At 48.0% G+C, this 16,611-nt stretch overlaps 1 protein-coding gene across 3 annotated transcripts; it reads right to left on the bottom strand.

The window, feature by feature from the left end:
* Positions 1 to 2,741: 2,741 nt before the first annotated feature.
* Positions 2,742 to 10,958, bottom strand: LOC100279961 (uncharacterized). Of its 3 annotated transcripts, XM_008663599.4 has the most exons (13): positions 10,732 to 10,958; positions 10,362 to 10,609; positions 5,080 to 5,217; positions 4,858 to 4,939; positions 4,676 to 4,752; positions 4,455 to 4,561; positions 4,210 to 4,321; positions 4,012 to 4,128; positions 3,822 to 3,913; positions 3,640 to 3,706; positions 3,452 to 3,530; positions 3,110 to 3,345; positions 2,742 to 3,030 (listed from the first exon to the last, which is right to left on the bottom strand). In XM_008663599.4, exons 2-13 carry the CDS (start codon positions 10,560 to 10,562, stop codon positions 3,004 to 3,006), a joined length of 1,335 nt encoding a protein of 444 aa, XP_008661821.1. In that variant the 5' UTR covers positions 10,563 to 10,609; positions 10,732 to 10,958; the 3' UTR covers positions 2,742 to 3,003. The 3 variants fall into 3 exon arrangements, with proteins under 3 accessions (XP_008661821.1, XP_020400604.1, NP_001146383.1); XM_020545015.1 differs by lacking the exons at positions 10,362 to 10,609; positions 10,732 to 10,958 and adding an exon at positions 5,517 to 5,610; NM_001152911.1 differs by lacking the exon at positions 10,732 to 10,958 and having other exon boundaries at positions 2,758 to 3,030; positions 10,362 to 10,651.
* Positions 10,959 to 16,611: the final 5,653 nt, after the last annotated feature.

Genomic DNA, 16,611 nt, shown 5'->3' on the forward strand with positions numbered 1-16,611 from the left:
CGGGGTGGGATGATGATGGCGCCTCCTGTTGACGTGGCGGTCTGTGCCCTAGGCAGGGCGACGTGGGGTTTCCTCCGAAGCCGAGGTTGAGTCTGCCTTCTGTTGCCGTGGCCGAGCCCGAGCCAAGGGGTCGGGCGAGGCGGAAGTCGTTCGGCCGAGGCCAGGGCGGAGTCCGAGCCCTGGGGCCGGGCGAGGCGGAGTTTCGCCGTCTTCCGGGTCTTAGCCCGAGTCCGAGCCCTGGGGTCGGGCGGAGCGGAGTTCGCCGTCTTCCGGGTCTTAGCCCGAGTCCGAGCCCTGGGGTCGGGCGGAGCGGAGTTCGCCGTCTTCCGGGTCTTAGCCCGAGTCCGAGCCCTGGGGTCGGGCGGAGCGGAGTTCGCCGTCTTCCGGGTCTTAGCCCGAGTCCGAGCCCTGGGGTCGGGCGGAGCGGAGTTCGCCGTCTTCCGGGTCTTAGCCCGAATCCGAGCCCTGGGGTCGGGCGGAGCGGAGTTCGCCGTCTTCCGGGTCTTAGCCCGAGTCCGAGCCCTGGGGTCGGGCGGAGCGGAGTTCGCCGTCTTCCGGGTCTTAGCCCGAGTCCGAGCCCTGGGGTCGGGCGGAGCGGAGTTCGCCGTCTTCCGGGTCTTAGCCCGAGTCCGAGCCCTGGGGTCGGGCGGAGCGGAGTTCGCCGTCTTCCGGGTCTTAGCCCGAGTCCGAGCCCTGGGGTCGGGCGGAGCGGAGTTCGCCGTGGCGCCTTTGGCAAGGCCTGACTGCCTGTCAGACTTACTCTGTCGAGTGGCACTGCAGTCGGAGTGGCGCAGGCGGCGCTGTCCTTCTGTCAGACTGGCCAGTGGAGCGGTGGAGTGACGGCGGTCACCTCGGCTCTGCCGGGGGCGCGTGTCAGGATAGAGGTGTCAGGCCACCTTTGCGTTAAATGCCCCTGCAATTTGGTCAGTCGGTGTGGTGATTTAGTCAAGGTTGCTTCTGAGCGAAGCCAAGGCCTTGGGCGAGCCGGTGATGTGTCCGCCATAAAAAGGGGGCCTCGGGCGAGACAGAAGTCTCTCGAGGTCGGCTGCCTTTGGCCGAGGCTAGGCTCGGGTGAAGCGTGATCGAGTCACTCGTGTGGACTGATCCCTGACTTAATCGCGCCCATCAGGCCTTTGCAGCTTTATGCTGATGGGGGTTACCAGCTGAGAATTAGGCGCCTTGAGGGTACCCCTAATTATGGTCCCCGACAGGATGAAATCAAGAGAGAGCTAGCTAGGATCACATGCCAATAGCACAAGGAAGGAATGAGCGAGCGAACCTTGAGGAAAACATCGCCGACGGGCTTCTTTGTGTGGCTCTCTGTCGTTGGTCGCAACCCCCGTCACCGCCCTCACTCGTCGCACATCGCGTTGTGGTCACGGTCGGGGCTGCCCTTCCGTCCGGTCGACCGGTCGAGCATGGGGCGATCAAGCAGGACTCGAGGAGGAGGTAGCGGATTTATGGCGACGGATCGGGGTAGCAGGGCCAAGTGTGGGTTGTTGGCTTGTTGCGCCCGTGGGCGTGGAAGGCGGGGGGTGGGGGCGGGCGAAGGGATCATGAGCTAGAGGGGGAGATCGTGGAGGGAGTGAGCAGTTTGGAGGGAGATCGTGGGGGATTCCTTTGCATGGGCGTCTAGGAGTGAGCGGGTGCTCCTGAGATGGCTGAGATCGACAATGAACAGGAGAGCACGGGACAATGAATAGGCGCTAGCAGGAAGAGCTAGAGGGCGAGGGCTCGCTGGGCAGAGAAAGCAAGGGAGACTGACCCTAAAGCCAAGCTGGGTCAGGGTAGGAAGCGTGCGGCCTCCTGGCAGCTACTTGGGCCGCACCAAAGAAACACAGCCCACGCGACCTATGTCGTCGTCACGGCTTGCATATTTTTATGACCATACCAGCCAACCAACATAGCTTCTACCGGCTTATAAGCCTTCCTTCTTCAGAGAAAGCAATCGTGGTCAAATGCTCCTGCCAGTGTCAAATTGAGGCAACTTTTTGCGTGAGCAGACGTGGATCCGGTGTGTGCAAAACTAAGGGTGGCTGTCACGTGGGCGTCCGTAGTCTGCAATGTGGGCCCAACGTCCGGAGTGTGTGATGGCTTGCACGATAGGAATGGCTGAATGGGAATGGGGGATTTTGTCACATGGGACCGGAGTGCCCCAAGTCAGGAGTTGCTCGACGTCCCACGTCACAGAATGTGATGTTTTGCCGGACAGCAGCGGAGGAGGAGCCATTATGGGTTAGTGTGGCATCAGCCATACCTTACTTTTAATAACTCTCATATATTCTACTATAATAATAAAATAAGACGTGGTGTGGTGGATATGTTGTCTCTAATCTAGCAGTAGGTCTTGAGTTCGACTCATAATTCTTACAGATTTCATTTTTTACTGCCAGACAGGGATGAGGGCAAAACAGAAAACGAAAAAAGGCAGAACAGAAAATGACAGATATAGATATATATTATAAAGAGCAAAGGATTTAAATAGCTAGTAACTGTTTTGTAATACCAGGGATGAGGGCAAAACAGAAAACGAAAAAAGGCAGAACAGAAAATGACAGATATAGATATATATTATAAAGAGCAAAGGATTTAAATAGCTAGTAACTGTTTTGTAATACTAAACCTGTTAAAATGTCATCTGGTCAGATTAAATTCAGGTTGTGCAACGGTGTTGCGCGCCTCGTCCCCATGCGGCCCCGCGCGGAACAATTTTGCTAGTTCGGTGACAATTTCCACCGTCATTCACGTAAGATCTCTATACTACTGTATTATGTATATATTTTTTCTTTCAAATCGTGTCGTCATTATATGCAACACTCTTTTTTATCATATATACAAGAGCTCACAGAGAAAGGCGCTCTGTGCAGCAACAATGATGCGCTGCAGCTGCAGCACTGGCCGTGTAGCAAAACTTGGCCTGCTGAACGCACGCGCTTCTCTATCTCTGTCCAAATAGACTCCTAAACAATATCCGTACTCGTGTACCGTCGTCAGTCCATCGCCTCACGCTCCAATCCCGATGAACTTCAGCTGCAACACAAAACCATCAGGTCAAGCACGTAGATGCCGACAGAAAGGAAGGTTTTACAGAGCATCGGTCAAAACTCACCAGGTTGTTCTTGGGCTCCTTCCAGTAGAAGCCGTGGATGAATATGGGCAGGACGTTGCAAGCGATCAGGACGTATATCATCAGCGCGTGCATCCCCATCCATTCCATGGCGACGGTCGGCCGCCGGTACCCGTAGATGTCGACCAGCGTGTAGATTCCGGAGAAGAGGAGCCCCGCCGCGCCGGCGGTGCCTAAGGTGTAGCTCAGGGTGTACAGTGGCTTGTTCATGTGTAGTCCTGGCGAAGAACACGAGCGCTCGGTCAATGACTCAATGGTGATAGATGTTCTTGATGATCAGGAAAGAGAGATGTGCGGCCTCACTCGATCTATACTAGTGCTTACCAAAGAAGTCCATGGCGAAGGCTAGGACCAGCATGCTGAAGGAAGGGATTAGCCAGTTCATCATCCTCTCCCTGTGTTTCTGCAAAAAAAAAAAAAAAAACAGATTCAGGAGAGAGCAAAATTAGGGACTGCTGCACTGGTCAACGGTACGCTGATCAAACAGGTACTGCAGTTTGCAAGTACCGTACCTGAAAATGCACTATGACGTGTCCGTATTGGAGTCCAATCAAGCATGTGACGATGGCCATCACGGAACTGATGAGAGCAGAAAGAAAACTACAGTCAGCATTTTTCCGTGGCTGCAGAGCTTTGCATTACGTCTGCAAAAGGAAGATTTTTTTCAAGGAATAGTGGAGAGTAGTTTGCTGACCTAAGAAGCCCTTCAGGGTCAAAAGGGGCCTGGCACCAAGAGGGTGCATCAGAAGGAAGGGGCCCATTTTGTGGCGAGTCGATGCTGCATTGCTGCCACAGGAGAACAGAAATCAGAGATCGTACAGACAAGAGCAAGAGAAGTCTCCTGAAGAAAAAGGAATAGAAATGCTATTAAACAAAAAAAGAACCTTGGATCGTGCATAAACAGGTCGGCCGTAGAGATGCTGGATGCCCAGGATTTTACGGTCGATCATGCCAACCGCATTGCAGCCTGGGCTGGTGTCACCTCTTACTCCACATTTCACCTAAGTAAGAAAGATTGCGAATTTGAAGCTCATCAGTAATAAAACCTCTTAGCATAAAGAAATGATGGAAGTAGAACCTACAAAGAGATGCTTCTCTGTGGAACCAGGAGCTGATGTCTGGTACTCCCAGTCAGGAACATAGGTACCGTACAACAGGGACATGTATGTGATTGCCACGACTGCACCTACGAACCTGGATATATATATTTAAAAAAGCAGTATATTACAGCGTTGGAAACACAAGAACCACCTAATACCGAACAAAATGGCTCGTGATCCTTCCCATAGTGCAGAAAGGGGAGCACTTTTGGTCTAACTAAACTCACAGTTGGTAGCGGTATCGCTTGAGCAAATCGTATCCATAGTCTACATCTTCATCTCCTCTGATCCAAATCTCACAGAGGGCGGTCAGCAAATAAGCTATTGCAATTCTCTGCAATCAAGAATGCCAGGCATCAGTTTTACATACTTACCAAGCACCAGTTTTATGTTGTCCATATGGAAAAAATACATAGCTCATAACAAAAACACGCATTACTACATATACCTGCAGTACACCCATCAGCCGTATTTCTTGAAGATCAACCCCGAAACTTAGACTGCGAACACCATGAAAGAATCCACCTGCTCAGCGCGTAGTGCAGCAAAAAAAAAAGCATCAAACACATTTTCATTTCCACGAGTGTACTTTTGGTTAGTTGAAGAAACATAGCTCAGCTGCCATCACACCTTGTAGAACAAGACCAAGACAAAACAGCTTCAGCGCACGGAGCAATGCCTTTCTCGAAGCGTCCAACTTGTCCGGAACTCTCTGTAAAACAAATCAATAAAGGTGACACGCGATCATTAATTAGGTTTCAGCCAGTCGTAGAGGTCACCGTTGGCAAGGGTGAGCATCGTCATCTCGCTTTTTTTTCTTTTTTTTTTTTTTTTGCCGGCGGCGTGTACTACCTTGTACGCGAGCGCCAGGGCGACTCCGACGATGAAGAGGAAGAAAGGCATGACAAAGTCGGCCACCGTTACGCCATCCCAGGGGGAGTGGTTCATCGCCGGAATGAATGCCCCGGCGTCATCCACGATGATCATCAGCTACAGCACGAAAAGGGACCCTTTGTTTACCTTTGTTTGAGTTATATATATAAACAAGTGTTTTGTTTCAACGAGAAAATGATAGAGAACCAACGAAACGTTGTTATTCGAGAAGTGACAACAACTTCGCACTACATATTCGTTTGGAGAGAGAAAAAAAAAAGAGAAGAAAACATGGCGGTGTGGCGCGCGCATCAGATTCCGGGCCCCAACCAAATGCATTTCACGATCGAAAGAGAATCCAACGACCGGGGGAGAGAGCGCGCGCACGGTAGCCATTACCGTCGGCAACACCGTACCATCAGATAGAAGAAGCAAAGTGTGGCACCGCGGTGGCAACGCCAAAGAACACTGCGCGTGATATACGGTGCAAGTAGCCTAGCACACGCACTATTTTAATTAGTACTGAGCCAAGGATCCACTGAACAAAAAGAGACGAGCTTCTCCGTTTGTCGAAACGTACGTGGCGAGCAACTTAGCAGAGAGCAGTCGGTGGTGAATCACCATTCACCAAAGCTAGCTAGCTAGCTGCTAAGAGCTTCACAGCGACGACGCCGACGGGGACCTAACCCCGCGCCGCGGCGGCGCCTACCGTGTCCGCGCGCGTAGTGGTGAAGGAGTAACTGACCAACCTCGACTAGATTATCTGCAGGCCATGCCGTGCCGTGCCGTGCTGCTCCGCTCAACAGACAAGCACAACAAAAAGAAAACACCAGTGATGGTGGCATGGTGCTCGATATTTTAATTAATTAAGAGAAAGCATTCGGGTCTCGGAGATGCGCTAGGCTAGATCGAGTAGAGGTAGTCAGCTAGCTAGACCGGTCACTGTCGGCAAGGTATGTGCATACACGTACTACGTCGTATGCCCCACATAGTACGACGTAGTACGTGTATGCACATACCTTGCTGTTGGGGGCGTTGGCATCTGCTGCTGATGAATCGAGGTCCGGGCCGTCGGCACTAGCATGGACTTGGGCAAACTGGGAACGTTGAATCGTGGTCCAAGATCATGTTATATTGGTGTGGTTGTGGAAGACTCGTTCTTCCTGACAGGGTAGAACGGGTGACGTCACTCACACCTGTAGGTCGCTCCACTTCACTTTTGATGAATCCGTCCGAGAGACTTCAGTTCAAGCTTACCACTGGATCTTGACTGACTGACCTACGTTTTCGCAGTCCTCTTTATTATTTCAAGATGTCGGAGACCGTGTGTGGTGAGCCTTCAAGTCCGCGTGTGAGTGACGTCTCCCGTTCCATCGATGAGCCTGAACTGAAGTGTTCGGCTTCGTCGCGCGCACCGACACTGGCGTGGCGCCGGTAGATCAACAAGAGCGAGCAAGCAACAGCTGCAATATCCCATCTTTCTCGGGTGGTGGGGGGCTTTTCTTCAACCCATGCCAAGGAATTTCGGCGGCGTGTTGATCGTGTCTGATGATCGCGTTCATCCCATGTGTGTGGTGTGGTGTGGGTGTGGCTCACAAGAAGCGGCCGGATGGGAAGGCGTTTCGAACATTTGGTTCGATCCATGGCGACGAGGTACGGTGTCCCCTTAGGTGCCGGATTGATGGGTCGGAACGATTCCTAACCGGATTGCTTCTCTAATTTATATAAATTTTAATTAGCTGAAATGATCTCGGATGCAATCCGACAGAAACGAAAGAAACGAGCAAGGCCTTAGCCTGTAGCTCACGCATCCGACGATACCCGCGTGCGTTTCGTGGTCGGCCGCGGCCCCCCCGGCCTTATATCGTAATTCTGCCCCTGTCTCCTGATGACGCGGTGCACCGACCCAACGATCGCTGGAGCACGGAACCGAGACACCCAGAGGAAAAGGATGGCCAGAAGGCAGAAGCTAACGAGAGGGACGACGGACACCACGCTCGCGTACTGCAGATGCCGGCGCTCCCGGGGCCGGATCCCGGGGCGGAGCGCCCGTCAAGCGTCACATGGCAAAAGGCACCGCTCGTCTCATGGTGTCATGGGCTTTGTCTCGACGTGGAGAGGCCACCAGCCGCTCGCCGACGCGACGTGGGCAGGAGCACAGGATCACGCACGTACGCATATGCTTTTCGGCGCACCGCTTTCCTGCTGGGGTCTCCCGGGAATATGGCCCCCCCACCGCCCTGTCGCCCGACGCGACCACGCCCAAATGCGGCTCATGCTCTAGCTACTACGTTGTTTTCCTCCTCCTGCAGCTACCCAACATTCCTATTCAGCTGTTTTCTGAACGCCGCACAGGCCGGGCTCCAGCGACCAAACACTCATGCTTTTGTCCTACTGTTCCAGACTGGTTGGCCGTTGGCATACTGTAAGGGTGGCAGGTATAATCAATCGCTTGACGTAGGCGAGCTGGAACCGGACGGGACGGGACGGGAGACCTGAAACTTAACATGACGGGAGCAGGGCTACAAATTCTCCCGTGAGGATTCGATGGGAACCCAAATTCGAAGTTTGGCCCTCCCTACGTGACAATCCCTGTTTATCTATGTCTATCATAATTATTTGTACTCAACAATTGATCCCGACAGAGAACGGGAACAACGGGAGCAGGGATGAAATCCTCTCCGTTAATCTTTTCGGGGCTGGACGAGGGAAGCACTCTCCTAGCCCCGACCCGCCCCTGTTGCCGTCTCTATTTTGAAACTCCGGGAGTAGAAGATAGAAAGGCATACGATTAAATAATTTTTTAGTTTAAACATATGGTTCCTATTTGTAGTATCTACTTGAGTTTATAAGCACCGTAGAAAGTAGAAACTATCTCATGGACTTTAGGCTGAGACTACAGTTAGAGCTAGTTGATACAAAGATTCGGAAATATGGTTCCTGTTTGTAGTATCTACTTGACTTAGGCCATGTTTAGTTTCTTTAGTCTAGGGACTAAAATTTAGTTAGGGGACTAAAGTTTAGTTCTTAACATGTTTGGTTATAGGGACTAAAATTAGTAAGAATATAATAAATGACTCATAAGAAGACTAAAATGGCCTTCAACATTCTCCTGCTATTAGTACAATTGAACTAAATGAGGGCAAATGTGGAATTAATATGATTTAGTCCCTTTTAGCCACATATTGAGGGACTATGGACTAAAGCAGTTTAGTCTCTGTTTTAGTCCTACCGTTTGACAATTTAGGAATTAAATGAGACTAAAATGGAGGGGACTAATCTTTAGTCCCTCAAACCAAACGGGACCTTAGTGAGCACTGTAGAGAGTATAAACTATCTCATAGACTTTTAGGCAGTTATAGCTAATTGATGCAAAGACTCTAAAAACCTTTTTGTAAGAGAGCAAGTGGCCGGGCTAGCTAGATATGAGTAGTCTAGCGATACGGTTTTCCTAATTTAGATATTATTATCCATGATTCTAAGCATATTGATAAGTCAGAGTTAGAAAGGCACAAGATTCTAAGCATCAAATAAAAGGGAACAGAGACGAAAATGCTGGCACATTATTTACAGCATCTTGCACTCTTTTTCTATTCTTTACTCCCTTTCTAGAAAATAATAAAAATGATCACGATTCCACCTTTAATCTCTTCACCACGTTATTTGCAAATAAAAAAAGTACAGATACAAATGCCCACCTACGTATAGCTAGGGCTAGTCTGGGAACAACTTTTTCCAATAGATTTTTATTTTTACAAAGAAAATTAGTTCATTTTTCCTACCGAAATAAAAATCTTTTAAAAAAATGGATTCTCAAACTAACCCTAAGCATATATATAGGCATACAAACTACTTTTAAGAGCACCTGGACTATTGTTCACTTCAGATCTAGCCCTAATTTTATATGATACTTTTAGTACGCATTATGTCGCTCCACTTTGTTGCGAGGATGTCTCTACTATTACAGGTTCAATGAATCATTTAGGGGGTGTTTGAGAGTGAAGTTTTTTCACAGTTTTGGAAGAATACTGCAGTATTCTTAAATACTACAGTATTATATACAGAATAGTGTTTGGCAAACTGACTAAAATCTCTGTTTTCAAAACTGAAGTATTGCAAATACTATAGTTGTTTTAAGGTATTCTAAACTTAGGTCTGGACCTCAGTTTTCAAAATTGTGGTATTGTAAACTGTGGTATTGTCATGACTAAAGTATGCTGTAGTATTTCAAAAAATTGTGGTTTTCAAAAACTTTGTTTTCAAATAGGACCTTAATCTGTTGTATATTGTAAGCTGCATCCTGATATACATATATATCTGTCAATTATAAGTTGGGAACATGTACTCGTCCTCTATCAAGATCGCATGGACAGGTGAGCTAGAGTTGACAATCACGAATATTTTCTATGGGGTTCCTTTTTTTTCCCTACCAAGTTAACGCAAGAAGCTAGGTAAGCAACACTGCAACAGCGACCGGAGGCCACTAAAAAAAGTCCAATCCGTGCAAATGCGGTTCGAGTCTGACATCTTATGAACTTCCGTACGGTGTTGAACGGGGCCTTTCTTATTGCCTGGACCACACAGCCCAGCCGAGCCGAGCACCGACGGTTCGCACCACGTTGGTGCCGAGCTGGGTGATGCGATGCGACAGGAGCAAGCTATACTCACCCTTGCGAACCCGGCAAGCCAAGCCGGTGATTGTTAATCTTGTTCAGGTGTAAACAACAATATCTCCACGGGCACCATTACGGCGATCTGACCTAATAAGCTTCTGCCTATCGATAATGCATGGCTACAGCCGAAAGAGAACAGACAAGTAAATAGACCGGCAGAAAAGCTCGGAACGGAGGGTTTGGTTTAATTGATGTTTCAGGGGAAGAAGAGAACGGAGGGTTTGATTACTCCCATGTTTAAGTACGAACAAAAAGGGGCAAAAAGAAAAAGGCCAACTTAACTTAACTAGCGCCGCTTCTGCTACCACCACCACGCGCACCACGATTCTCCATGAACATGTGTGGTTGGTTGGCAGTAGTGGTAGTGTGGTGTGGTGGCACCAAGGCCATAGCAGAGTCGATCGTTCGACAGCAGAGAACCCACTCGGCAATCAAGCAAAGCAGTTCGATTTGTTAGGGAATTATTAAAACGTATTGCCATGCGCCGGTAAGGAAGATCGGCCAGCCAGCCAGGCAGACAGCCATTCAATGAAATAGCAGAGGAGCGAGCGAGCGAGCAGAGGGAGGATGCGAGTGGTTCTGACGTACCAGGACGGTGATCCCGCGGAACACGTCGAGCGAGACGAGGCGCTGCCGGTACCGGGTCGACGCCGGCGCCGGAGACGGAGACGGAGAGGGCGTGAACACGCGGCGCTTGGGGTAGCCGTCGCACGGCGCGGCGGTGCCGGCCTCCAGATCCGCGGCGACGGCAGGCGCGTCGTCGCTGCGGACGAGCTCGTAGCGCCCCATCGGCCCCGCTCCCGGCCGCCGGCCGCCGCACGGCTCCGGCAACGCCCCTTCATTGGCCGCAGCAGCAGCGCCCATGAGCACAAGCCAGGGGCGGCAGGCAATACATACAATACAGCTACAACAAGTGCGTGACAAGATGCGGCGCGGAAGGTGCGGTGCCCCCCCTCACCTGACAACTTGCGCCAACCACTCGCCGGTCGACTCGTGGTCGTGGTGGCGCGGCTCGGCTCGGCTAGTGCCTCTGCCTAGTGTTCTCGGTTTCCACCCTTCACCGCTGTTCTGCACCTCCTGATCGCAGCTTTGCAGGGCCGCCGCGAGATTGGCGAACGGGGGATGTGTGCGATATAAATTTATATCCGGGCGGGCGTGCTCCGGACTCGATCCCTTGTCCGCCGCATCTGGCTTCCTCGTGACAGTTTTTGTGCGTGCCGTCCCGTGGCCGTGGTGGCTACAATTGCGCACACGGCAGGTACGCACGCGTCGCGCCGTCTGGGCCCTTGGATCGATCACGTGACAAACACTCTGTTTCATCATCAAACAGAGTCTGCAACTGCTTGCTATGGGTCGATCAGGCTACCGGTACACCAGATCATCATGTACTGCAAGCAACAGCCCCGTTATTCATACTTGGGCCACGGTACGGTTTCATCATCAAACAAACGGCCACGAATCGAAAATGCGCGCGGGTCTTAGACGAAAGAAATGCACAGTTCGGGATCCAATGTCTTGGCTTGGCTATCATAACTGGCATATATATGGGATCGGGATGGGAGGCAGAAATCCCGACGGCACGCTCGCCTCAGCCGCTGAGGCTGTGTGTGGGTGGGCACGAAAAGGCCACATGGAGGCCTGTTGGAGCTAAGATAAGTTTAAGCCTGCCTAATGTGAGGCTTCATGTCAAATGGATCAGTTTTGCGCTCAACGTTGGAGGGGCTTGTGGCTTCCACGCCTGGGCCCATCACCAGAGAGTTTATGGGCTTCAAAACCTCAATTCCACCTCACCTCGAGGTTTCAAGAGCAACTCCAAAAAAAATTTCTCTAAAAATTGGTTATTCGGGGCATTCTAAATACACCATATTTAGGCTTGGATGGAAGTAATACCCGAGAAAGGTGGTAGCTTTCACTTTATCATGAAGCTACAGACAGACCCGTGTCATCGGTCCCAGCCGAACGATTGACTTTTCAATTGACTTTTCGAGTGATATCACATCTAGATGACGTCAACTCAGATTAGGTAGTTCTTGCAATTTAGTATAAGCTCTACGAAGCCAATTTTGCTACCTTTGATCATAGCCTATCACATAAAAATTAACTTCGGATCAATTAGACATGCAAATTATCCATACAATACCTTAAATGGTCGTACGTAAAAATGATTTTAAGCATATATTGTTCTATTTATTATTTTTAGTAGGAAAACAATGAATATTTAATACTAGGGAGCATACAAACAATTTGAATATATACTAAATATTTATTAAACAGATTCAATAGAAATTTATTTTAAGTGCAATAGTTGTAGCATAAAAATAATTAGGTCAACGTAAAAAGGTTAAAACAATCTAAAAAGAGTAAATTTCATATCATAGAGAGAGAGAGAAAAATTGATGACTTAGGCGTGCCCCACAATGACTGATTGGCGACCTAGCAGGGCTCGCAGAGTCGCAGTGATAGTCCATCAAGACGTGACCCAACATAGAGGGCGGACACATCCCAACATATTTAGGTGACAGTATAGCAGGGCTCACGGTGGCAGCCTATTAGGACACAACCTAGTATAGTGGGTAGACACGCGCAACGGGTGTGATTGGTACCACGATAAAGCACGATTGATAATGGTGATAGTGCACGTGCACGAAATCAATCTGATCATGAGAATTCAATCTACAACATTATTTAGGAGTCAATCAACATGTACGACAAAATGGCCTAATGGGCTATGTATCTATAGATAAGTATCAATCCGTTAGGTTAGTTAGGAAGTGTATGCCTCTTAGAGCTTATGGACTATAAAATATACAGTTTTCATTATCAACAATCAAAAGATAGATGTTCACCATGCAGCGCGTGTTTCTCATCCCTTTTTGATATATTGTCACCCCTTTTCAATGGTTTTCTAAGGTAAGCGTCATGTTGTCCTGATGTGGTCTTTAGTACAACGCATCAAGACAACATAGTGTATCACCTTACTTCTGATAGATCTTATACAAAATGTTGTTATTGGTAAAATATACTAGTTATCCTATGTAGCATCAATCTACTGTTTTGTTCAAACTTCATGTTATAAATTGTGTTTGTACGATCTCACTCGTCTGATTGCTACATTCCAACTTATTGCCTTACGATGACAAACTAACATGCACGATCCGACAATACACTTGAAACAATAGAGACACAACACACTAACTTATTTGATAACAATGACAAACTAACATGCATGATCCGACAATCCACTGCGTTGAATAAAAAGTCAACACACTAACTTATTGGTAAACTCCCATAGAACATGACATGAAACAAGCTTCTACTAAATGTCGGCTCCGAGATGCGCCCAGTGATGCTCAATGAGGTCCTTCTATAGTTGCATGTACTTCCTTGGATCTTTAAGCTTCTCGTGTTGTTTGATGATAAAACAGTTGTGTTCTTCAAAATATTCGTGTGTTGGATCAACAGATTCACCTGTGTTGTCGAAGGCAGCGTTCGCGGACATGGGCCCTTTGTCCTCAACTATCATATTGTGAAGTATGATGCATGCTTCATTATGTCTTGGATGTTGGGTGGCGACCAACCGTAAGTAGGTCCATGTATCACTGCCCACCTAGCCTGAAGCACATCAAACGCTCTTTCTATATCCTTTTTAGCAGACTCTTCCTTCGCTGAAAAGTGTTTTATGCGAGGGTTAGCAGGGTGGCAGACTGTTTTCACAAAAGCTAGCCAATAGGGGTAAATACCGTCCACAAGGTAATACCCCATGTCACATTGGTTACTGTTGATCGTGAAAGCAACCAGAGGTTCCTCCACATTTAGATGCCTAGAGAATATGTGCGAATGATGCAAAATGTTGATGTCGTTACTGCTACTGGGCATGCCAAAGTATGCATGCTAGATCCATAAGTCATAAGATGCAACCACTTCTAGGATCATGGTCGGGTGTTTCCTTTGCGAATTCATTGTTTTTGGAACATGTTGTTCCTTAACGAATTGTATTTTGCCTTGGGAGTCTCCAAAAGTTGTGGATGACTCCAAGAACAATTTGTATCACCCACTCTTTGTGAGCACTTGAGTAAGGGATTGCCTTGACCTATGTGGCCGACAAAGAAGAACGCGGTTGAGAAAGACCTGACCCTTTGTGGGCACCTCATTAAGGAGTGGTGCACCTTTGTGGTGTGACCAAACCTTGGTAAAAATAATGTGTCTTATGTGCTTTTGTGTTTGTGACTCATCTCTGTTCATCTTAGATCTCAAGATTCATCGGTTTAATCTTATTCAATGCTTCCATTGCAATTTTTGATAGTAGATCCGAGATTTTATTCAAGTTTACAATTAAACTGGGGTAGTACGGTTCAACCGGCCTCTCATAGCGTTTGAACTGGTTATTCTCACAAAAGTTTGAAGCTTTTGTTGGAATTTTCATGTGTAGCCTATTCACCCCCGCTAGGCTACTTTCAATTGGTATCGAAGTGTCGTGCCTCGTTTATAGTGCTTAACCGCGTGACGATCATGTCGGCTCCAAGGAACAACTAGGATCCTGTTCTCGAGGAAATGTTGACCACAATGAGTGGTGAGGAGTTGGATCCTCAAATCCTCGACATCGCCATGAAGCTCGCTGAAAAGATGTTCCTCTAGATGAAAGAGGACGAGGCCAAGAAAAAGGGTGAAGAAGAATAAGCAAGGAGAAAAGACAAGGAAGAAGGAGGCAAGAAGAAGATCGACTACAACGATGACTTGGTTGATCTCTTGGTGTCTAAGGTAATGAGAAAAATCAATATCAACACCGAAGAGTCACCAAACAAGAGTAAGGGTAACGAATTCAATAAAGTTCTATTTTATTACTCTAGATCTTTTATGCCCAACTTCTCTTCAATGCCACTCGAAAAACTTCCACTCTCAGTGAGTTGAACTATGATGAGTGGATCGATAAGATGAAATCCCATCTAATCGGTGTACATCCGTCTCTGGGAGATTGTTCATGTAGGTATATGCAAGCCCAGGTTTGGCGAAGAGATGACCCCAGAGATGATGCAAGATCTTCACCAAAATGCTCAAGCAGTGAGCATCATTGAAGGAAGTCTGGGTGCAGAGGAATACAGTAAGGTTCAAGGACAGAAGGATGCTCGTGATATTTGGAGCATTCTAAAGATGTCACACGAAGGTGATCCCAAAGCCAAGAGACATTTATCAAGACTAGTTTTGATCAAAAACCACAACTTCCCCTTTTTCCATAAGAAAGGTTTCTCCCCATAAGATAGTAGTTTTGTAGTCAGAGGGCTCCTCTTGTTGTCAAGCGGGTTTTGATAAAAAAGACAAGTTCAAAACACACTAATTTTTTAAATTCACAAGTGGTAGTCGATCTAGTTGCTTTGGCCTTAATCCCCCCTTGGCATTAAGCACCAAAACAGAGAAACTTGTGGCATAAAACCTCATTGCCTCACCAAAATTTGTGAATTAAGAGCAAAAAGGCAATGAAAAACAAGAGAATTTGGAACAAGGTACATTGATACCGTTATGCAGTGGAATCCTTTTCCTTTGTCCAATTCCACAATTTCCCTTTCAATTCACCTTTGAGACTACATCAACACAACTCAGGCAAACATATTAGTCTCAAAGGGTCAAGTTGTAGCTTATCCCCCTAAATATATGCATCAATGCATATGGACTTGTGAGGTCCGGGGATGACATTCTTTAACTTGAGCACCAAAATAAGCAACTAAACACAATTAAGCTTAAAAGAACATGATCAAAGGCATAAAGACACATGTATGCTATAGATCAATCCAAGTTCCACGAATCTAAGACATTAAGCTCACTACGCAGCTCACAAAACCTTTTTCATCTAAAGGCTTGGTGATATATCGGCTAGCTGGTGATTGGTGCTAACATAGCAAATATCGATATCTCCCCTTTGTTGATGGTCTCTCAGAAAGTGATGTCGGATGTCTATGTGGTTAGTGCGGCTGTGTTCAATGAGATTATCCGCCAAGTGGATTGCACTCTCATTATCACATAGGAGTCAAACTTTGCTCAGGTTGTAGCCAAAGTCCTGGAGGGTTTACCTCATCCAAAGTAGTTGTGCGCAACACTGGCCTGCAGCAACATACTTGGTCTCGGTGGTGGATAGGGCAACAAAATTTTGTTTCTTAGAGCTCCACGACACCAGGGACCTTCCCAGAAACTGACAAGTTCCTGATGTGCTCTTCCTATCAACCTTGCACCCATCATAATCGGTGTATGAGTATCCAATCAAGTCAAAGGTAAACCCCTTAGGATATCAGAGCCCGAAGTGAGGCGTATGAACTAAATATCGAAGAAATCACTTCACGGACACAAGGTGACATTCCTTGGGGTCGAATTGAAATCTAGCACACATGCAAATGGAAAGCATAATATTCGGTCTACTTGCACAAAGATAAAAGAAAGGATCCTATCATAGACTGGTATACCTTTTGATCTACAGACTTACCTCCCGCGTTGAGGTCCAAGTGTCTATTGGTTTCCATCAGTGTCTTGATGGGATTTGCGTCCTTCATCCCAAACTTATTGAGAAGATCTTTGTCGGGGACCATAATTAGGGGTACCCTCAAGGCTCCTAATTCTCAGCTGGTAACCCCCATCAGCACAAAGCTGCAAAGGCCTGATGGGTGCGACTAAGTCAGGGATCGGTCCATTCGAGGGACTCGATCACGCCTCGCCCGAGCTCAGCCTCGGACAAGGGCAGCCGACCCCGGAGGATCTCCGTCTCGCCCGAGGCCCCCCTCCAGCGATGAACATACTTCCGGCTCGCCCGAGGCCCAGTCTTCGCCAAGAAGCAACCCTAGCCAGATCGCCACGC

The sequence above is a fragment of the Zea mays genome, chromosome 10 (assembly GCF_902167145.1).
Source record: "Zea mays cultivar B73 chromosome 10, Zm-B73-REFERENCE-NAM-5.0, whole genome shotgun sequence".
Lineage (NCBI taxonomy): Eukaryota > Viridiplantae > Streptophyta > Magnoliopsida > Poales > Poaceae > Zea > Zea mays.

Bases quoted from the DNA above. Each gene is read 5' to 3' on its own strand.
- LOC100279961 (NM_001152911.1), bottom strand. From the start codon at position 10,637: ATGGGCGCTGCTGCTGCGGCCAATGAAGGGGCGTTGCCGGAGCCGTGC. The intron at 5,218-10,361 runs GTACGTCAGAAC...TTCGTGCTGTAG, and splicing joins TCCGCGGGATCACCGTCCTG to CTGATGATCATCGTGGATGA. The intron at 3,031-3,109 runs GTGAGTTTTGAC...TTTGTGTTGCAG, and splicing joins AGGAGCCCAAGAACAACCTG to CTGAAGTTCATCGGGATTGG.